This window comes from Temnothorax americanus, unplaced genomic scaffold (genome assembly GCF_048541705.1).
Source record: "Temnothorax americanus isolate GAGA-0224 unplaced genomic scaffold, ASM4854170v1 Scaffold70, whole genome shotgun sequence".
Lineage (NCBI taxonomy): Eukaryota > Metazoa > Arthropoda > Insecta > Hymenoptera > Formicidae > Temnothorax > Temnothorax americanus.
The window spans coordinates 243,325-266,672 of record NW_027509793.1 but is presented as its reverse complement, the minus strand read 5'-3'; the positions used below and the strand labels follow the sequence as shown (position 1 = coordinate 266,672).

Here is a 23,348-nt window from a genome sequence, read left to right as displayed (position 1 = left end):
GGTACATTACATCGAGCACATCCAATAATCCATTTCGGGTGTAGATGAGCGCGCCTGGCGCCATGTCTAGGCCTCCCGCACGAACCCTTTTCGGGAGGCCGCGAGCCACACGGAACCGTGACCAACAGTGGGCAATGGCGGCAATGGGCATAAGATCGTAATCGTTATAGATTTATTAAAAGTATGTACATTATTACACGAAAATTTGGCAAGTCTCAGTGATTAGATAGCTTAGGACGTTTAAGAATAAAAATAGGTAAGTAAAGTTAAGTAAATAAATATTATATTGTTATTATGTGGATATATATACTCGGGAATGTGGGTGAAAAATTGATCTTTCAAAATGTTTAGGTTATTCTTAAAAATAAATTTAATAAAGGACCATATAATATTCATTTTTTCTCAAACAGGATACGTTTACCGATTGTGAGAAATTCGACGCTCATGCGCAATATAATATACCCGTGGTACCCGACTCCCCTCTTGGCCCCTCTGGAGGGGGGATCACTGAATTCTACTTTTCACTGGGTCACGAAGGTCATTTTCGCACTAAAATGCACAGGTATCCTTACAGAGCGCTCGAGCTCGAGATGGTAGCGTAAAATTTAATTTTTCATTTTGATAGCTTGGATATTTACGTCTGGTATTGATACTTGAATTTTTAAACATATATTAAAACAAAATGTCAGGGTAGTTGTGTCACTTGTCGCATACAGTCATGATACTTTTAAATTTTTAATGTTAATATATGTATATATATATATATATATATATATATATATAATCAACACGTTTTTACTTTTTTTTTTTTAATTTAATTTTTCTTGAATTTATTTTATTCCATTTAAGTTGACTAAAATTTAATTTAATTTGTTTATATGAGTCGATCTCTTTTTTTTTTCAGCCATGTCGTGTCGTACGGTACGTCACTCTGTGTAATGTGTTAACCGCCAGCAAACAGCAAATGATACACGCCGCTTGCACGCCGAAAAGGATAAATTATAAAATGTGATGGATCGCGCGCGCGTGCAGTCTTTATTTGTTTCATGCGCATTTTTATTTATCTGTCTGCTTTATCTAAATCTAAAAAAACACATCCATTATTCCATTATATATATGGGGCATTCCACGCCAATTCGCAAGGGGTCAAACTTCGACCTTTTTATTTTTGATGGCCGCTCGTTTTTTAACAGATCTTTACGAGATCCTTATTAGACCCCTGTTAAATCGTTTCTATAATAAATGTAGCGTTTCCGAAATAGAGCCTGCGCAAAATGAGGACTGCAAAATTTTCAATGAATTTTTTCGCCTATTAGACAACGTCTAAGAAAAAAATTCATTGAACATAAAATACGCTATTTAGATCATAGTTAAAAAAAAAATTATCTCAAATTTTTATAATAATGATTTTAAACTAATAAAGTAAAAAAACACACAAAAATTTGAATATCTTAAAAACCCCATTTTCTATTTTTTTGAAATTTATAGGGAATATTCTAGGGAGTATTAGAAGAATTTTAAGACTAGTTGGAAGTTGCGCAGAATTTTTGGAAATTTTTTATAAATTTTTTTGTGAGGCAGTAGTAATATTTGACTCACAAAAGTGTAGTTAAAAACGCGTTTCAGACAATTCTGAATCGATTTAGATATACTTTTTTACTAAAGCATGATGAAGATCTCGGCATAGCACACGACAATTACGATGAATAGTGTGGGAAAGGCGAAAAAAAATAGATTTATGAGGAAGTTTAATTCAATAAGTACATTTGTTTAAGAACATATTATTTATAATTTTATTATTTTGTGCTCAGTATAATCAAATGTACTTATTGAATTGAACTTCCTCATAAATCTATTTTTTTCGCCTTTCCCACACTATTCATCGCAATTGTCGTGTGCTATGCCGAGATCTTCATCATGCTTTAGTAAAAAAGTATATCTAAATCGATTCAGAATTGTCTGAAACGCGTTTTTAACTACACTTTTGTGAGTCAAATATTACTACTGCCTCACAAAAAAATTTATAAAAAATTCCCAAAAATTCTGCGCAACTTCCAACTAATCTTAAAATTCTTCTAATACTCCCTAGAATATTCCCTATAAATTTCAAAAAAATAGAAAATGGGGTTTTTGAGATATTCAAATTTTTGTGTTTTTTTACTTTATTAGTTTAAAATTATTATTATAAAAATTTGAGATAATTTTTTTTTAAACTATGATCTAAATAGCGTATTTTATGTTCAATGAATTTTTTTCTTAGACGTTGTCTAATAGGCGAAAAAATTCATTGAAAATTTTGCAGTCCTCATTTTGCGCAGGCTCTATTTCGGAAACGCTACATTTATTATAGAAACGATTTAACAGAGGTCTAATACTCGTAAAGACCTGTTAAAAAACGAGCGGCCATCAAAAATAAAAAGGTCGAAGTTTGACCCCTTGCGAATTGGCGTGAATAGCCCCATATGTAATACTTGATTTACTCGCATCGAGATATACTTATATCGTTGCAATTTGCGCGTTGAGAGACCCTTGTTCCTTTCAATTATCCATGTCGGAAACTGCGCACGTTATTGGCAAATCAATAAATCGACTACAATTTTATTGTGGATTCCGAACTCATCAGCTCGATTGCTCAAGGTTTCGCATTTGTCATAACAAGCACGTATTGTATCTCGTAAATTCGCGAAATATTCGAAATTTCGTAGAAATAACGAGTTCATTGTATCTCATTGAAATTTGCGCAACTATGCGCGTTCTATGCATACCATGCAGCAGACGTTACATACGTTTTTAAATTGGACCTAAAATGTGAACGTAGTAAAATGCCGTAGTAAAAATGCGACGTCCCGTTCATCCCAACTATCTCAACCACCTCAACCATAAGCGTCGTGGACTGTCCATTCGATCGGTCGTAAATTTCAATAATTTCATACGCGCCGCGCCGGTTGCAATTTTCAAGTTAAGTCGCATCAACGTATAATAATCTATAATTTTATATTTATTCCATAACGTCGTATGATACGTATCTCGAGTTTAGCTGGAAATTAACGTCGAACTCTCGAAGAGATAAAAAAAGTTTAAAGCAACTGTGTTTTATTCATCTATTATATTTTTACTGAAACATAGGCAATATAGGCCTTATTCAAGGAGGTTCGATGGCTACAACAAAATGCAGAGAGTTTCATGAAATTTTAATATGTTGTTCTGGAATGCAAAATAGAATAATGTGAATTTTTTAGGAATTTTTCACCGTCCTGTTTTGAAAAAAATCTACTCCAAAAACTTAAAAAGTACAATTTTTGGATTAGATTTTTTTCAAAACGGGTAAAAAATTCCCAAAAAATTCACATAATTCTATTTTGCATTCCAAAATAACATATTAAAATTTCATGAAACTGGCTGCATTTTTAACATAGGTTTTTATGGGAAATGATATTATTGCATATACCTTCAGAATGAAATAAGTGCAAGAAAATTTACAAATAAATGAGCGAAAGAAAGGGGAAGGTTACCGCACATTTCGTAGAAAAATTAATTATTAAAGCTTAAATTGCTTGATTTTTCGTCTGCTAGACTGCCATTCGTGAACGACGTGAACAGCAGCACGCATTATACGCACGCGGCGACCAATCAGAGCAATCCCATTCATTAATTCCCACTACTTCAAACGCTAGTGCGCTGTTTCCAGAACCCCCGCGTCCCACTACTCCCTCCGATGAAGCCATCGAACCTCCTTAATTTCTGCTTCAGCGTTCGTTGATCGATAATTCAAAACAATGCTTTAGCATGTGGCAAGTAAGCGCGCTAGTTTATAGTCTTCAGTATACTCATCTAACGTTTCTGCGGTTTTTGTCCAAGATACACATAGACCCTTTACCAGACTTTACCCATATCGATTTACATTATCAGTGCACGTTGAAACTACGAGCTAATATGATATTGCCTCACACGTTATGATTTATATCGTATGAAGAGAAACATAAGATGTCACCTCTAAACCTACCTGTCGTTTGCTTTTAACTTTAACCGTAAAAAAGAACAACGGAGGAACGGGAGGAACTCTCAACAATTAGCACGTCAATATATCTTACGTGCTTAGCTATGGAGATTAAAAGCTGACTAAAGTACTGAATTAAATATCGGGCAAATATATTTTTAAGAGAGAAAATATATTCATCTTTGCGAAACATTTAGATTTTTTAGATATTCAGAACATTCTAGACTCAAAAATTGTCTGCAGGTTTTGCATAATATTGGTGATGATTCGAGATTCTCGTCATACACATCATATTATACATATATTTAAAATGATTTGATATGTCTCAGGAGAGTCAGGAGTCTGTCACAGTCAAATACGTTGGAAATTTTTTTTTCTAGATCAATCGAATTTGACATCGTGCGTCAGACGCGCGGATCTGACGGGTCATCCGCAAGTCACCCCTGGAACGAAGATGGGGATTGGGGAGACGGGGGGAGTCGGGGGCCACCCTATGCTATCACACTTTTCCGGTGACGGCGGTGACGCTGTCGGTAGGTAGTGCCGGTGGCGTCGCGTCCTCAGGTTCTCTCCGCGCAAGCTCCGTTCCTCAGGAGGGCTATTGATCCACGCCGATGCGACGATCGGACGGTAGCACGGTAAGTATAGAGTGCCACGGACGTCGGGCCGTACGCCGCCCGTAAATAATCGTTCGGTGTGCCGTGGCGAACGGATTTAAGACGCGGCGAAAGGCATAATCCTTTTCAGCATTCAGGGGTAGAGCAGCGTGCCCGAAGATGGTCGGCGGAGTGACCGAAGGTGGACCTCTCATTCGACCTGTCGAGCCCGGTGAGTGCCGACGACGGCGACGTTCCCACCTGACCTCCTTCCGGAACCACCCGTCCGCCGATACGATACCTTTCATCATCGCGGAATCATTACTGCAAGCGCGACCGCGTCATCATCCACCGCGTACCGCGTTCGCGCGAACGGACGAAATCCCTCCCAATGGTGTCTGGAATAGAGTGGGCCGACAGCTGTTAGCCTTTGCCATGTCATCTCGCTCGCAACTGCGTTAGATCGTCAATTCCCTTGGGGAAACTGTTTCCCAACGCGTGAAATTCAATTTCACGTGTTGCGTCTCGCTTATATCTCTTCGCGGATGTGATCATCGTTGGAATATGGCTTTGATGCACACGTCCGTCGTGAAGAGTGGTGAAGAGCGCTGGAAAATTTAGAAGCGTTACGCGTCAATATAGCCCGGGTCCCAACTAGTCCGACGTCCGACCACGGGACACGGGACCACGATTAAATCCATATAATCGGATATCGGAATAATAAAGGCGCATAAAGAAAGCGCTGTCACGCGACATGTTTAGGGGGCTTAACTCTGCAACACGTGATCATTTTACTTTACGTTTCGCATGTTTACATTTCGCATCATCGAGAAGATACGTAAGGTATAGAGCAAAGTCCTACGTGCTCTCTAAACACATCGTCGTATCCCTCGTTGTCCCGCCCGTGTCGCGTTACATGCTGCCGCGCTGCTCGCAATAATATAAAATAGACGCGCAATTACAATAAAATCGAAATCGAAAAGTACACATGCGTACGACCAGTGATCCCAGAGTCGCTTGTTCCGCGCACGCGCGGCGAATTTGGTTTCGATACAATACTCGGAGACAAAAAAAAAGATCGTATATGATCCGTCGTTAAATTTTACAATCCGATCGGTCTAATCACTGCGTACGATTTTAGTCTCGACGGCGACGTTGGTGACACTATGCATCGGTGCCGCTTTCCTGTTATGCGCCGTCGCGATGACCTGGTGGCTTTGCCGACGGCGTCGCGAGCATACCAAGTTAAGCTCCGACAAGTCCCTGGCGTTTAGACCGCCACATCGGAAGCCGACGGCGGTTAAAAGTCCCGGCAGTACGAGCCACTATTTAAAGAAGAGCCCATCGCCGACGGGGCCAGCTAAGAGCCCGCCTGGTTCCGGTGGACAAACTCCTAGCCCGACGGGGTCACAGTCCTCAAACCCGGCGTCTCAGCCCAGAACACCGCAAAGCGCAGGTAATATAACGTAATCCATAAAATGTGATAAAGTGTCCTAATAAAAGTCACCCCGTTATTTATTATTGTATTAATATACTTTGCAGGTACGCCGGTACAGACGCCGGTCGAGGTCGCTGTGAATATAGAGAACGAGCGCGACAAGGCCGAGCTAGAGAACAACGAGAAGGTCGAGCGTGACAAGAACCAAACAGCTGAAAACGACAAGGATAATCTGGGCCAGCTAGTGTTTAAACTGCGGTATCGAAGCGAGCAGAATGCGCTCGCGGTCACCGTGGTGAAGTGCAAAGGGCTGCCAGCCAGAGGTCAGCAGAACGCCACTAGTGATCCTTACGTGAAGCTGCAGTTGTTACCTGACAAACAGCATCATGTGAAAACCAGAGTCCTCAGAAATACCAGGGACCCAGTGTACGATGAAGATTTCACGTTCTTTGGCATATCGCAGAGTCAGCTTCAGGTAAATGACCTGTATCTACGTATTCAAATTATTTCTCCAAATTCTCAATTAAAATTCGCGTAAAGAATCTTTCTTTAAGAGAAGAATGACCTAGTTGAAAATTATAATTCCAGAAAATCAGCTTACACTTCATCGTGCTGAGTTTTGACAGATACTCGCGTGACGATATTATTGGAGAATTGACATGTGCATTATCATCAGTGCCCGGTTTAGAGGACGCGGATAATCAGGAAATATCTCTCTGTCGAAAAATATACCCCAGGAGCTTAAAGGTAAATATCTTGTATGTGTTCTGAAGATAAAAATTCATTTATAATTATCTAAAGAATACATACATAAAAATATATCATTGTTACATTTTTATTAGATTTATTTAATTTCAGCTATACAAAGCCATGAAATGGACTTGGTTTACAATGTACCTTAAACACACTCATACCAACTTTTTTAACTTAACGCGTGACACTGTTAATTCTTTATTCCATACTTTTTTAATTTCTTCTAGAAAAACCACCCCTTAAACCCTACACGCCTAAACCCATTATTTGCACGTTAAACTCACACCCTAAACTCATGCAGTAATACTTGAACTAGTCCGCTTCGGCAGTATCAAGCCAAGAAACGGACATTATTCACCTATACACACACACACATACCTTCTTACCGCAACGCGTAACAGCTAATATTTCCTATATTTCTTTTATTTTTAAATTTTTTCCCAAATCTCCTTTAGACTTATATCTCGCTTTGTCTCTAAAATAACATTCCTTACATCCTAAAACTTATAAAACTTGAATTCTAAATCAATGCATATTCTCTCTAAACTTTATAATCCAAAATCTAATTCTCTCTTTTTCTTTATCCCTACCTTTACCTTAATATTACAACTGTTTTCCTGCTTTTCAATCATATTTTAATATATTAATAATTATTTACTTTTACCTTCAAATATTAACGTAACTGTCTCATCATAATAATAACAAATCTCTTGCTACCTAACTAATGCTATCCTATGTCCCCAGCTTTTCCAAACTCATCACACCTCCCTATATGCACCTACCTCCTCTTCTTTTTTATCTTCTTAATCTTCCTGATCTTTTGAATTCATACCTAATTTGACTTGAATCACTTCTGTGCCCTCGGATCGCTCCATTCCTCTTTCTTATTTGCCAAATTCCTCGACACTGCTCCTCCTTCACTCCTAGTAAATTGCCTCCCAGCTCTTCTTCTCTCGTTCCCACCGAAGCAACATTTATTTCCTCCTCGTATGCGCGTTCTTTAGTTATCTTCCCATGTCTCCTATCTACTGTTGCATAATTAATATACCTGGATTCGCCTCCGTGTCATCTAAAGATTCTAATATTTCCAGAAAATTGCTGCGTCCTTTAAACTGTAATGTTCATACCTCCTAATTTTTTCTCCTTCCGCATTTCCTCTTCTTCTTCTTCCTTTTCATATCTCACCAAGCCTTGCGTGTCCTTTTAACTAATTTTCCTATTTCCATCTTCTTTTACCTTTCCTTTCCTTCAACGCAGACAAGTTTCGCCAATCCTTGTTCCAGGAATACGCCAAAAGCTTTCCTATACCTTTCTTCTTTTTATCTCATCTCTTCTTCATCGTTGGCTTAACCTTTCCTCAACTATGCTTACCTTATTTTACTTTCCATTTCCTAGAACACCTCTAGGCCCGCCCATCCTTGTGTCCTAGCTTTATTTCACCTTTCTTTTTTCCATCTCCATTGACTCGGAACTTGAGATTTTCGACTGCTTTTTCTTCTTCCTTCTTCAATAATCCTCTTCACATTTAATCCTCCCTTGTTTCGTATAGCCTCTTCTATAACAGCGCTTTTTTCACCTACCTCTTGTCCTCTCCTCTGTTTTCTATCTTTTATCTCCTCTTTCTCTTTATTATTCTTATTCTTGATCCTATATTTCCTAGTCTAAAATTTGTCCCAATCTATAAGATTTACATGTGTTCTGAGTTCAACCTGTCATCTTTTCAACTATCTTCTTAACCTATACTTAATTTACGGCCGAAGGCTCCTTAGCTAATCATTTACCATACAATCTTCTTTACAATCATCGATCGAAACCTTCCCTACTTTACCTACATTTCCTTTACCTTTACCGCCTTTTCCGCCTAACTGATTCGTCACCATAACCTCTTCCTACCACGTTCGCTAAACACGATTCGCATGGCGAACGCTGTAGAGAGTAGACGTGTCGAGAAAGTTAGTGAGCGATAGTAATAGTAATAAGGTGTTATTAGTCGAGAGTGATAGAAGAGAGAATAGAGGTTACCCTAGAGGCAAAGTTAAACAAAAAAAAAGAAATAATTAAGAAAAGTTTTACTGCCCCCCCCACGGAAGGGGGGTTACTTAGGCGGGAAACAAGCGCGAGGTTATGTTAGTAATAACAAGTACGAATTAATATCGGAAGAAATTAGGAATGATCCTACACTTAGTAACGTAAACATGGTTAAAAGAAGTGATAAAGCAGACCAGAAAATGATGATGTCAAGGAAAAAGGACAAGACGGATTCGAACACTGGAAACACGGAGATGCTCATGGAAACGGATCAGGAAGGTTCGAGAAACAATGATGAGATGCAATTAGTAAACAATGTACTAACAGAAGGAAGAGAAAGTGAAGAAAGAGAAAACAACGATGGAAGAGAGAGTGACAAAAGAGAAAGCAACGGAAATTTTACCTTCAGGGAAATAATATACGTCAACATCAAGGGTAAGCTTGTTAAAAAGGATCGTAATTTAAGAAAAGAAGAAATTGCCAAAGAATTGTCGAGTAAATATTTCGAGCCAGGGTTAAAAGGTTATAAAATAGTATGCTGTAAACTTACTAGGGAAAACATGTGCGCGAAGAAAGGACTAAATTAAATAAAAATTCGAAGCTTGTTGCACGGCATTAGATGCATTCCAGATAGCTTAGAGATGGATAGGTTTAATCTAGCTAGACTTAAATTTAAAAATGACGAAGAGGCAAATAGATGTATAGAAAGGTTAAATAAAGAGTACAAAGATAAACTACAAGTATATATAGATAATAGGTCGAGATACTGTAAAGGGGTAATCGCGGATTGGCCGTATAGTATAGAGGAGCTTTGGGAAAATTTAGTTAGAAAAGATAATATTTTACAACTAGAGGTCATGAAAAAAAGGGTTTATAATAGAGAAACGAAAAAAATAGAGATTAAAAGGAAACAGATAATATAATAATTACAATAAAGGGAAATAAACTGCCGGAAAAATTTTCGATATTCGAGGGCTTTGGTAGCTTAAAGGTAAGATCCTACGTAGAACCAGTTTGTCAATGTTTCAGATGTTTTAAATATGGTCACTTTAAGAATAACTGCAAATCCAAGGACCTTTGTGGAAGATGCGGCAGCACGGCTCATGGTCGGTGCGATTTTGAATTCAAATGTGTTAACTGTAAAGGAAAACATAGGGCAACGGATCGAAAATGCCCTATATATATTAAGAACAAGGAAATAAAAATAATAATGGTTAAAAAAAACGCAACATATACAGAAGCAATTAAAATAATAAATGGCCAAGATGCAGAGGAACAAGAGTATGATAAATATAACAGAAAGGCATATACATACAATAGATGAGAGACTAAGAAATAAAAACCCAGTAAATAGAGAAAACAATAATTACGAGAACAACGAAAGAAGGACATATGCAAAAGCTGTAGCAAACGCAGGAATAACTAAACCAACAAATAAGGATGCGTATTATAGTAGAACAATAAGTAAAATTAAGGAGAATGAATACGACAGAAATAGGATAGCAAGAACAAAAGAAACAGAAATTAGTAGACTATCAATCTGGAAAGAGAGAAAGAAAGAGGATTATATAAGGAAAAATAACAATGAGGAACAAAGGAGGGAAATAGGAGAAGGAAATAATGAAAACAAACAAAACTATCAAAACATAAAAGAGGTATTAGAAGAAGAAGATTGGAGGAGATTCATTAGAGAGCAAATTCAAAGAATAGTTCAACAAGAAATGGAAAGGACAATAGGAAATAAAAATACATCCACAGAAGATATTACTGAGGAGGTCAATGCAGAAGGAGAAGCTTGTAATAACTACAATCCAATAAAAAGACAAAGAACTTAATAAATAATTATGAACAAGAAAGAAAAACTTGAAATAGTACTATGGAATGCTAGAGGATATATAGGAAAAAAAGAGGAAGTGGATGAATATATTAAAAATACAGATATAACTATAATTACGGAATCTAAAGTAAAAGATCACGAAAAAATAAAAGTAAAAGGATATAATATAATTGGTGTGGACAGCAGAGGTAACAGTGGAGGTATTCTAATATTTTGTAAAGATAACATAAAAATAGAGGTAATAGAAGAATCGAATAATCTAGATGAAGACTTCGATATATGTGGAATTAGAATTAAACATGGAAGTACAAATATGAATATAATCGGAGTATATAGAAGACCGAATAAAAGTGTAAACCCAAGAGAATGGACAAAAATAACAAACTTTAATAGAAAAGGAATGGATACATTAATAATGGGTGATTTTAATGCAAAAAATATATTATGGAACTGTAATAATACAGAACCAAATGGAGAAGGATTACAAGAAGAATTTTTTAATGCAGGATTTTTATGCGTAAACACAGATACAATGTCTAGACTAAATGACATAAATCAAAACCTTTCAAATTTGGACCTAATTTTTTCAGAAACAAATGTCATTAACAAGATCGAATATACTCAAGCAAAGGATACTTGGGGATTGGACCATTTCCCGATAAAAATAAGGATAGAAATTGAAGAAATTCCTTACATAAAGAAAACGAACAGAATAGCGAACAAAAAAACGTGTTGGAATGAATATAAAAATATATTGGAAAAAAAGGTAGAACAAATAAAAGAAGAAATTACAGGAAAAGACTTACAAAGTAAGTATAGTACACTGATGAAATATATTATTGAAGCGGTAAAAGAAGCTTCAGGTAAGAAGGAGAAAGAGAACAACACCTCTAGAAGAAAGAGAAGAGGAAATCTAAAGATTAACAGAAGAAATATGAAGAAGAAAGAAAGAAAACAACATGCAATGTGGTGGGACAAGGAATGTTTTGAATTAAAAAAGGATAGAAGGAAAAAAATGGAAGAATACCGAAAAAAAGGAAACATTCATACTTATGTGGAGTATAAAAAAAGTAGAGCTATAATGAGAAAAACGATAAAACGAAAAAAGAGAGAGAGTTTCAAAAAATTTTGTAATGGACTAACAAAATATAGTAATATGGCATACGTGTGGAAAATGATGAGGATTTTTAAAAAAGGAAGAAATAAAGTAGAATGGAACAAATGGAAATTTGGTGAAAGAGAAGAATTAATCCTGAAGGATATAGAACAGCTAGCAGCCCCAAGTGTGACATTAAAAGTAAAATTACCTGAAAAAGAAGAAGATAACATACTAGATAAGAATTTTTCAAGAGAAGAACTGATGAGAGCAATTAAAATGATAAAAAAGGATTCAGCTCCAGGAAAAGATGGAATAGACTACAAAATGATAAAAGAACTACCAATAGAAATTCTAAAGATTTTATTGGAAATATTGAATAAAGTTTGGAAAGGTAAAGGGGTTCCAGAAGAATGGAGAAAATACCAAGTATTCTTCATCGATAAGATAAATAAGAATAAAGTAAGACCAATTTTGTTATCTTCATGTATGGGAAAACTGATAGAGAGACTAGTAAATGAAAGACTGATATGGTGGATGGAAAAGGAAAGAAAATTCAACAAATTACAAAATGGATTTAGAAGAAGAAAATCATGTATTGAAAACTTAGCGAAAATTACGGCAGATGCAAAAACGGCAATATTAGAAGGAGAATACTGTTTGGCAGCTTTCCTAGATGTATCAGCGGCTTATGACAACGTGCAATTTCACATATTAAAAAATAAACTAATAAGAATGGATTGTCCTATAAGAATGTTAACTTTTATAGATATATGGTTAGGAGACAGAGAAGTAGAATTTGTCGTCGATGGGGGAAAAAACAATAACTAAAATAGTGAAAAAAGGATTACCTCAGGGATCAGTCTTAAGCCTAGCGCTTTATGAAGTAAATACACATGAGATAGATAAGGGTTTAGAGATAGACGTAATAGATATGGAATTCGCAGACGACATAGGAATGTATGTAAAAGGAAAAAACAAAAGAGAGAACAAAAGAAAACTAGAACAAGCAGTCAAAACGATGGCAGAAAATTTTAGTGCAATAGGTTTGGAATTAGAACCTCAAAAAACCAATTTAGTAGAATTTAGCAGATACGGGATTATAGATAAGGAAATGTTTATAGAACTTCAGGGAACAAAAATAGAATGTAAAAAAGAAGCTAGGTTTCTAGGTATTAGGATAGATAACCAACTAAAGTTCGAAAGTCACATAGCAGAAATAAGGGCAAAAATAGAAAAAGCAAATTATATCCTTAAATATTTGAATAACATAACGAGAGGGTCTGATTGCAACACAGCTTTGAATTTATACAAAAGTTTAGTCCGATCTGTAGCAGATTATGGCTGCTTTATATATGCACCTAATTTAGAAAGATTAAAAATAAAACTAGAAAGAGGTCAATTTTTAGGATTAAGGACAGCCCTTGGTTATCGAAATAATACTCCGACAAACGTAATAATCGCGGAAGCAAAAGTAGAAATGTTAAGTGAAAGAGCCCTGATGTTGGCAAAAAATTTTTGCCTGAAGGTCAAAAAGTACGGAAGCGAAGAAATTAAAAAAAGTTTAGAAAACCTATCGAGAGCAGAAGCTAAAGAACGATTGAAATTTCCACAAAAGAAGAAAAGTACGCTTACAACGGCATGGGACGAAATTAAAAAATATAGAAACGAAATAGGAGAAGAAAAAGAAACTTATGAACTATGGGAAACGAATTACGAGATACTAACGGAAGAAATCGAAACGGATTTAGAAGTGGGAGAAATCTACAAGAATAAAACGGAAATAAAGGAAAAAAGAAAAATCGAAGAGATGAAATACAAAGAAGAAGACTACGAGTTGATAGATGTATTCAAGGACAAATATAACCAGAAGAACATCAAATTCATATACACGGATGGATCAAGGATCGAGGGAAACCCAAGTGTTGGAGCAGGAATAGTGATAGAAGAAGAAGAAGATGCATATTATACAAGTTTACCAAAAAACTCGTCAATATATACAGCAGAAGCATATGCAATAAACGCAGCTCTAAGGAAAATAGAGGATAAATTGGAGAAGGAAAATAAGGATGAAGAGGAAATGATTATAATATTATCAGATAACCAAGGAGTAATAAAAGCAATTAAAAATAACAGATTAGACGTGTACAAAAATAAATACATATTAGATATCAGAAGGAGACACCACAAAATAAAAACAAGATACAATAAGAGAATAATCTATGCATGGATACCGTCTCACAAAGGATTCACGGGAAACGAAATGGCGGATAAATTAGCAAAGACAGGAACAGAAGAAGACAATAATAAGAGTATTGAAGTACCTATACAAGATTATATGACAATATTCAAGGAGGAAGCAAAAAGGAGAACACAAGAAAAAATAAAAAATGAAGCAAGCTATAAAGGAAGAGACTACTTTAGAAGATATTATAATGAAGAAAAGAAAAAACCATGGTTCCATAAAATAAGAGCGGAAAGATATTTCTACACATGGATGAACAGAATACGAGCAAACCATTATAATTTGAACGAGTCCCTAGCTAGAAAAGAATACATAGCGACACCTGACTGTGAATGTGGAAACTACGTAGAAAGGTATGGGAGTGCAGAAAGTATGATGACCAGAGAGAAAAGTTGAACGAGGAGTTCGAGATCAGGAATCTTAGAGGCACGGAAGACATCTTTGAGATAATCAGGAGGGAGGATTGGATGAAGATTTCAGTGATAATCAAATTCATTAAATAATTAAACAGGATCATATAAAGTGAAAAACACTTAAATACGCTATATAGTCCTAAGGAGGGATTGAAGGCGTCTATAACTCCAACCGGAGTTTACAACCTTGGGAAAAAAAAGGGGAAAAAAAGTTTGCTAAACACTTCTATACTACTTTCCTCTACTTGCATCCTACTATCTCCCTTCATTCTCATCGCATCCCCTACTTACACCCTATCTTTCCATTATCCCTACTTGCTACATACTAATCTTTACACCCAGAAACAAAGCTAAAATCGTACAACGCACTTTCACCGCTACCATTCACACACGCGCCATCTAACCAAGTTCTTGTTACATTTTTATTAAGAATATAACTTTTATATAATAATTCTTAATATAAAATAATTTTATAATTTTTGCCATTAAATATTCGCTATTTTTAGTTTTGTAATTATTTAAATAGATTTGATATTTTTGTCGATGAAAAATCGACTATAAGATTTTTAGTGAAAAGGATATTCAAGAAAGAGATACAGCATTATCTATAAATAAATATTATTTAAAAAAATCTAGAAATATGAATAATATTTCTTCTGCTCTCTTATTTCTTTTTAGATACAGTCACAAGGGAGAGGAGAATTGCTGGTCTCTCTTTGTTGGCAACCTGTTACCAGCCGGCTGACGGTGGTAGTATTAAAAGCACGAAACCTACCCAAGATGGATGTGACTGGGCTCGCTGACCCTTATGTGAAAATATATCTTCTGTACAACCAACAACGTATCGCTAAAAAGAAAACGCACGTAAAGAAACGTACGCTCAGTCCGGTATTTAATGAGTCCTTCGTCTTCGACATACCTAACGGTGCAGATGAACTCAACAATGTTAGCCTTGAGTTCATGTTACTGGACTGGGATAGAGTCACGAAAAACGAGGTAAATTATATTAAACGCAATATTTTATTTACTCCATTATTGTTTGGAATTTGGATCAATGTAGGTATGTTTTACGCAAATCAACTTCTCTATCAAGTCATATTTATAGACTATCCCAAAATTGGAAAATGTACGTCTTTCGCAGTAGATTCTTTTAGATTTAAATTATATTTTTAAGAAATAACGAAAAAATTACGCTCGATGAAGCAAACAGCAAAAACAATTTAAAAAGGCCAAATTTCGAGCAATAATAATAATACCTTAAAATAAACTACTTTTATCAGCGATTAGCTGATCGTGATAAATGAATCACAATCGTAACACAATGTAAATAATTTAGGTAATCGGCCGGCTAGAGTTTGGTGGACCAAAATGTCAAGGTTCCGCTGTAAACCATTGGAAAGAGGTATGCAGCTCACCGCGACGACAAATCGCCGATTGGCATAAACTGCGGGAGTAACCGGTCTCTGGACCTACGTATCAGCCCGAGTTCTCGATCTCCGATTTCTCCGGATTCCCATATCCTCCTCCACTGTAAAACCGATTCGATCCTTGAAGCCCTACGAGGTAGGGCATCTCTTTTATAAACCTAATAGTAGATGTGTATTAGGCTTGAAACGAACGGTTCCACCCGTGATCGCTGTCATCATAAAAGACTTGAATTTATAAACATTCGCAAATTCCTTATTTACGATTCACACAAGCGGTGGGAACTCGTGATATTTTTTTAATCTTAAGATAAGCGCAATTTTAATCATGTTGCTTTGTCTGGGCCTATCAGATCAATTTTTTATAATTTATTTATGTGTAATATGACATTTTTGTCCTGGAAATGGAAAATTATTTGTTAATGAATGTGATTATATACAATAGATTGTCGCGGAACATGGTGACACGCGATTACGGGACAGCTTACAGGATGCTTTACGAGATATAAACGTATATAGACTTAAGATTCCCGACCAGTTGATGACGAGTCAAAGGGGTGTCGGTGTGTGCAAAGCGACCTACCAATCACTAGATACTGCATATAGATAAAAATGAAGCAAATATTCTTATCTCCTAGAGTGAATTGGACGGAATGCACTGGTACACTGGTGCGTTGGAAGTAATCTCACACAAAGTAACATAAAAGCATACGTATAAAGTGTTATTAACTCATTGTCAGTCAGACTCACTAAGCAGTTCAACAAACAAAAATTCTTTTTTGAAGCTAATTTGTTATTTTACATTCGATTGCTGCTTAGCAATTCCACGACTGTTATCTCTGCTGAACGTAGCTTACGCACTTTGATGAATTTTACATACTACTAACCGAATTCATTAGTTGGTGCGAAGAGAAAAAGAGGGAGAAAAATAGAAAGTAAGAGAGAGAAAAAGAATTTGCTTTATTTTATTTATATGATTTGCCATATTTTTGCTCGATCGCAGGACGCATGTATCGTACATCCAAATGTACATTTTTATGCAGTGACATAACTCTTCGGAGAGAGTAATAACAAAAGTTTGTAAAACTAGAAAAAAATTAAGATAAATCTCTGAATCTTTAACTTTTATTAATCCATACAGATGCTGTGTAAAAGTCGCGCGCGCGCGCGCGCGCGCGCGCGAGAGAGAGAGAGAGAGAGAGAGAGAGAGAGAGAGAGAGAGAGAGAGAGAGAGAGAGAGAGAGAGAGAGAGAGAGAGAGAGAGAGATGGAAATACATTCACTTTATATTCCAAACATCCGCGTCTAATAACAGTTATACTCTAAATTTCGCAATAAAATAATTACGATAAACCGACGAGTCTGTTTCGTTAATGCGAACTGCGAGCGAGCATGCGATATGCATCATTATTTCGAAGAGATTTGGCGAAGCTTGAAATGCTCGTATTAGTGCGAGAGCCCACCGCAAAAATTTGGGTCCATCGCTTTTATGGATAAATTTACTTACAAAAGGTAGTTTATAAGTAGTATTATCATAAACGATTGTCAGCCAAACTCGTACCCCGGCCCTGCGTTATGAGCAATAAAAATTTATGAACAATTGGATTTCTAAGCGATTTGGGTCCATCGCTTTTATGGACGAAACTTGTTTCATTCGAAAGGGCATCAAATTCCCTTTCAGAAAATACCCGGCTGATTTGCCCTGGCCCCTGCAAAATCCAGGCTGATCATGATTTTTGACTCAACGCGCGAGTCAGATCGAGCGTGGCGTTTGAAATGCGCGCCGTAAACAAGGACAGAGCGTCACGCTTTTATTTATACTTTGGATACTATCTAATATCATAAATTTTTAAAGATCATAATTGTTGTTATTGTTATTATTTAACGTTTATGATATTATAATATTGTGTAGGGATTAAGAATATTTTTGATTTTCTTTATCATTCATATTATTATATTTTATATGTTAATTATACACTTTTATCATTTATCATAGTTAAAAATATCATATTTCCAGATAAAAAGTATGGAACTGTCAGAGAACGTAATGTAAATTGGAATTTTGTCGAATATTTCCAAGTTTTTTACATTTTTTTATAATTAATTAAATTTTAACAAAATCATAGCAAATACTACACGGAAAAAATGATATGTAAAAAATAATAAAATTATCAATAAAAGATACTGTTTAGCACTGTAATTTAGTCATTTTACTGAATTTTTATTATAAATTGATGTATGAACCTAATCTTACTGTTTGAATATACATTAATATTATTATACACTGTAAAAAAAGCATTGATGTGCATATCAAAAATTCATTTGACGTGTTAGTAGTATCTCATTTATTTTATTGAAAAATTACGAGTTTATCATTACCCGTGGCCGAGTTACATAATAAACTGTAAATAGTCATCAGATTTCTGACGATTTTTTACAGTTTATTTTTTTCCGTGTAGTATTTGCTATGATTTTGTTAAAATTCAATTAATTATAAAAAAATGTAAAAAACTTGGAAATATTCGACAAAATTCCAATTTGCATTACGTTCTCTGACAGTTCCATACTTTTTATCTGAAAATATGATATTTTTAACTATGATAAATGATAAAAGTATATAATTAACATATAAAATATAATAATATGAATGATAAAGAAAATCAAAAATATTCTTAATCCCTACACAATATTATAATATCATAAACGTTAAATAATAACAATAACAACAATTATGATCTTTAAAAATTTATGATATTAGATAGTATCCAAAGTATAAATAAAAGCGTGACGCTCTGTCCTTGTTTACGGCGCGCATTTCAAACGCCACGCTCGATCTGACTCGCGCGTTGAGTCAAAAATCATGATCAGCCTGGGTTTTGCAGGGGCCAGGGCAAATCAGCCGGGTATTTTCTGAAAGGGAATTTGATGCCCTTTCGAATGAAACAAGTTTCGTCCATAAAAGCGATGGACCCAAATCGCTTAGAAATCCAATTGTTCATAAATTTTTATTGCTCATAACGCAGGGGGTACGAGTTTGGCTGACAATCGTTTATGATAATACGACTTATAAACTACCTTTTGCAAGTAAATTTATCCATAAAAGCGATGGACCCAAATTTTTGCGGTGGGCTCTCGGACTATATCTTCATCGAATCTGTCTAGCACTAAATACGGTTGATCATAGATTTCCTTTCACATCGTGTGTAATATATTGTCGCAGCAAGACCTACAGTAATATATTTCAAGTTCCGTGCGTCTTTCGTTTTTCTAGTCTCAATGAGGCAAAGATAAACGAGTGACTGTGCGTACTATCGCAACAAGACTTAGAAAATTATAGAATCAAGTAAATCCGAAATTGCAATGTATCGGCGAATATACCGAAAGCAACCTTAAATCGTTTTATTCGCGATCGCCTTTCTATTCTCGCGATTAAGCGCTGATAAACGAACTATTATTGTTGCTTTTAAGAGTAGCTGGACTACGAATAGTCCCGGTCCGCATCGCGAATGTATATATGTAACTGACGAGAAAACGCGAACTGGTGAATTTATTTGACTCTTGCGTAATCGATAAGGGAAAATTTTATGTATGTTGTATGTATCTGTTACGAAAGCAATAAGATTGATTTTTTTTACTGCAACAACATTACAATACCGGACATCAAAACCGTAGTCCAATTCGAATTTTATTTTAATTGGGATATTGCAAACGCGAGACTGTGCAATTCGATGTATTTTTTATTCTTAACACTTCTCCTCTCTTCTCAAATGTTCTTATTTCACATATGAAAAATGAGAATATCGTTTTGACATGTACAATAGCATTTTTTTTATTCTATATATACGTGCGCCGTGTTAATTGACGAATCAAGATATTAAAAAAATACGAGTGCTTAGTTGTAATTTTGTCATAAGATTGGCATACGTGGTATAATTAAAGTTTAGAACCGGACTCCACGTTTTGGATATTTGTTGTTGGCACGTGGCGCTTTAAAGGATCAATCTTATCGGTTTTACGACCTCTTGTACGTATCAAAAGTAGAACGGTTGGGATACACACTTTCTGCTCCTCTCAATTCACGTGCACATTGTAACATTAAAGATGATTTTTCATTCTACCGTCAGCATGCTATATAGGTATTATTCCAATTCTTTTGCTAGTGCTAAGCCGCTAAGCCTGTGTGGATAAGACCGATTAACGTCCAACTTATAAACATAAAAAGATAGATTCAGTATTATATGTATTTGCGCAACATGCACACAGCCAATACTGATTGAATCTATCTTTTTATATTTGTAATCCAAAAATAGATGCTCATAAATCGCAAGACAGCGTGATATTCGTTAGCGAACGTGAAAGTCAATAATCAGCAACGCATAATTAATGAATGCTTATTTTCTTATTATAATTCATCATTTCACAGTGCGAAATTTGCCCAATCTAAAGAACATTTTATTTTATTGAATGTAAATATAGACATAACACATGTTGTATGTAATTATTAATGTAATTGTTTTATTATTATTACATTATCGTTATTGTATAGTTCTGATTTTAGGCTTCTTTTTATAAATATAAGATATAAGAAAATCATATATACTTTTTTTCTCATGACACCTATATATGAATAGGCAGTCTCAACTCTGCAATTTATTTATTTCTTTCGTGATAATCTTCATGTTTACGCATGCAAAAACTTAAAGTAAGAGAGTGATTTACTTTTTCTTGAACATTTCTAAAACACAAATATCAAATTTAAAATAAAATTTTAATATGCGATAAATGTCCTGCTTTTATTAACGTCATGTTATCTCACAAGAATAATTGCTTTTAGTTGGGAATAATTTTGTTTAAAATAATAAAATTTGTTATATTGCAGAGAACAAATTTGTGCGTTTTCTATTTTCAAGATTTTCCATGTAAGTATGTACGTTTTAGATATTGAATTGTAAATTGCAAAACAATATAAAAACGGAGAGAGAGAGAGAGAGAGAGAGAGAGAGAGAGAGAGAGAGAGAGAGAGAGAGAGAGAGAGAGAGAGAGAGAGAGAGAGAGAGGAGAGAGAGAGAGAGAGAGAGAGAGAGAGAGAGAGAGAGAGAGAGAGAGAGAGAGAGAGAGAGCGAGAGATTGATTGATTGATTGATTGGTTTTATTTATGCCATAGTCAAGACTTTAGGCAAAATGGCAATTTACAGAAGGAAAAAAATATATATACACATGAAGAGAAGAGAGAAAAAAATAAAATAAAATAAGGTAAAATAATATAACAATAAAAATGACAAATAATCAGAACAAAATTTGCGCGTTAAAGTAAAAGAATAATATGCGAACAAAAATACAACAAAATAGAAGCAAAAACGAAAGTACAGATAACAAAATCACGCAATTACAGCAATTACTGCGGATGCGCCAGACAAGAGCGATGTGTTGACACTCATAAAGGGATAATGAACCGAAGAGGGAGGGAAGGGGCCACGGTGGGATCACAGGACGGAGCTCTGCTCATACGATAAAAGATAGTCGTGTAGCTTTTGTTTGAAAAAGGTGATAGTCGATGACGAAGTAAGATCGACAGGAAGCGAGTTCTACAAGTAGGTCCCCGCAAGATGGAAAGACTTGCGATACGTCACAGTTCGATGGATAGGCACATGGAGAGAATGTGGTTGCACAAGACGAGATGATCGTCTGACAGAGGGATCAGGGTAAGAAAAGATCTCGGAGATGTAGTCAGGAGACAGACCGTGTGTAACTTTAAACATTTCGATACCCAGAAAATAAAGACGTCTGTTTTTGACCGAGAGCCATCCTAAACGATGACGATAGGGCGTAATATGTTCATCACGTCTCAAGTTGAAGACAAAACGAATAGCACAGTTTATGAGTCTCTGGAGCTTTGTATTGAGCTCGTCAGACACGTCGTTGTAAACAAGAGAGCAGTAATCAAGCAAGGGCCACACTAAGGTGGTGACGAGTTTAATACGCAGATTAAGGGATAGAGAGTTCTTGTGGAATTTTAGTTTATAGAGTGTGTAGTGGACCCTTCTTGATATATGCGAGACGTGGCTTTCCCATGATAGGTCAGAGCGCATAATGACCCCCAAATTCCGCGCCTCAGCCACATAAGGAATGGAGGTGCCGTTGACGGAGATAGGAGGAAGTTGGTTAAGAGTGAGTTGACTAACCTGGCCTCTGCTTCCGAAGATCAAGACCCTTGATTTGGCTAGGTTAAGTGTAAGTCTGTTAGCAGCAGCAAATTCTACGATTATGCCGACATCGTATGCCACGAGCTGCAAGGCCGTATTAAGATGGCTGAGAAGGCATTTACGATAAATCTGGGTATCATCAGCGAAAATGATGCGTTCAGTGAATCTAAGAAAGGCACCGATGTCATTGATGAATAGTGAAAAAAGAAGAGGGCCCAAGACGGATCCCTGGGGAACTCCCGAAGTGACCGAAAGCCAATCGGAGAGCACGCCTTCCGAGTCAGCGACAGCCTGAGAGCGACCAGTGAGGTAGGAAAAGATCAATTTGAGGGCAAGATCAGAGAATCCTAGTTTACGGAGCTTATAGTTAACAGTAGAAAGTGACTGACTGTATCAAAGGCCTTGCTAAAGTAAAAAAGGACAAAGATAAGCACCTCACCTAGGTCAACGCCATGTCTAATATCGTGGCATAGCCACAATAGGGCAGACTGTGTGGAGAAACCTCTACGGTATCCCGATTGCCTATCGTCCAGAAGATGGTGAGAATTGATAAAGTCGGAAATTTGGGTGTGTAGGGCCCTTTCAAACAACTTAGAAAGTTCACACAGATTGGCAATGAGCCTAGTGTCCGACGGAGAAGCCGGTGACTTTGTCTTGGACAAGGGACGAAGAATAGCCCGTTTCCATAAAGATGGAAAGTAGCCAAGGTTAAGACAACAATTGAAAAACGAAATGATAAGATTAACAATGTAAGGCAAAGCCAAGGCGACAGGGTACAGTGGCAGGTGATCGCAACCCGAGGCGAGAGAAGCAGGAGGGGAGGAGGACATCAAGGAAGGGATATTATCGTTAGTAATGGGAGAAAAATTAAAAATCAGGTCGGACGGAAGAATGGATGAAATGATTTCAGAGAATTGAAAATGTGAACAGAGGGGAGAATGATTTGAAATGGAAGCGTAGTGAGCGTTTAGGAGATCAGGAGGAAAGAAATTGAGCGGTGAGGAGAAAGATGAGTCAATAAGGCCCAAATTGGCCAGTTCGCGCCACAGTCTGGAAGGATCAGAAACTGAGCTTAATCTCTCCAAGTTAAACTGCTGCCTAGCTCGTCTCAAATCAAGCGTTAATTCGTTCCTGTACAACCTGTATATGTTAAAATCAAGGATGTTGCCGGATCTACGGGCCGTGTTAAAGAGACGGTTGCGGTAACGAATCCTGCAAGCAAGGACATCAGTGAGCCAAGGCGCAGATGGTCGAGTTACACGAAAAGTGTTGATGGGCGCGTGGATATCCAAGCAAGCAGTAAAGTTGCTCGTGATAGT

At 36.3% G+C, this 23,348-nt stretch overlaps 1 protein-coding gene across 2 annotated transcripts; it reads left to right on the top strand.

The window, feature by feature from the left end:
* The first annotated feature begins 33 nt into the window (after positions 1–33).
* Positions 34–17,094, top strand: Syt4 (Synaptotagmin 4). Of its 2 annotated transcripts, XM_077422521.1 has the most exons (8): positions 34–562; positions 4,378–4,635; positions 4,745–4,825; positions 5,735–6,049; positions 6,136–6,506; positions 6,620–6,778; positions 15,082–15,399; positions 15,740–17,094. In XM_077422521.1, exons 3-8 carry the CDS (start codon positions 4,774–4,776, stop codon positions 15,857–15,859), a joined length of 1,335 nt encoding a protein of 444 aa, XP_077278647.1. In that variant the 5' UTR covers positions 34–562; positions 4,378–4,635; positions 4,745–4,773; the 3' UTR covers positions 15,860–17,094. The 2 variants fall into 2 exon arrangements, with proteins under 2 accessions (XP_077278647.1, XP_077278646.1); XM_077422520.1 differs by lacking the exons at positions 34–562; positions 4,378–4,635 and having other exon boundaries at positions 4,642–4,825.
* Positions 17,095–23,348: the final 6,254 nt, after the last annotated feature.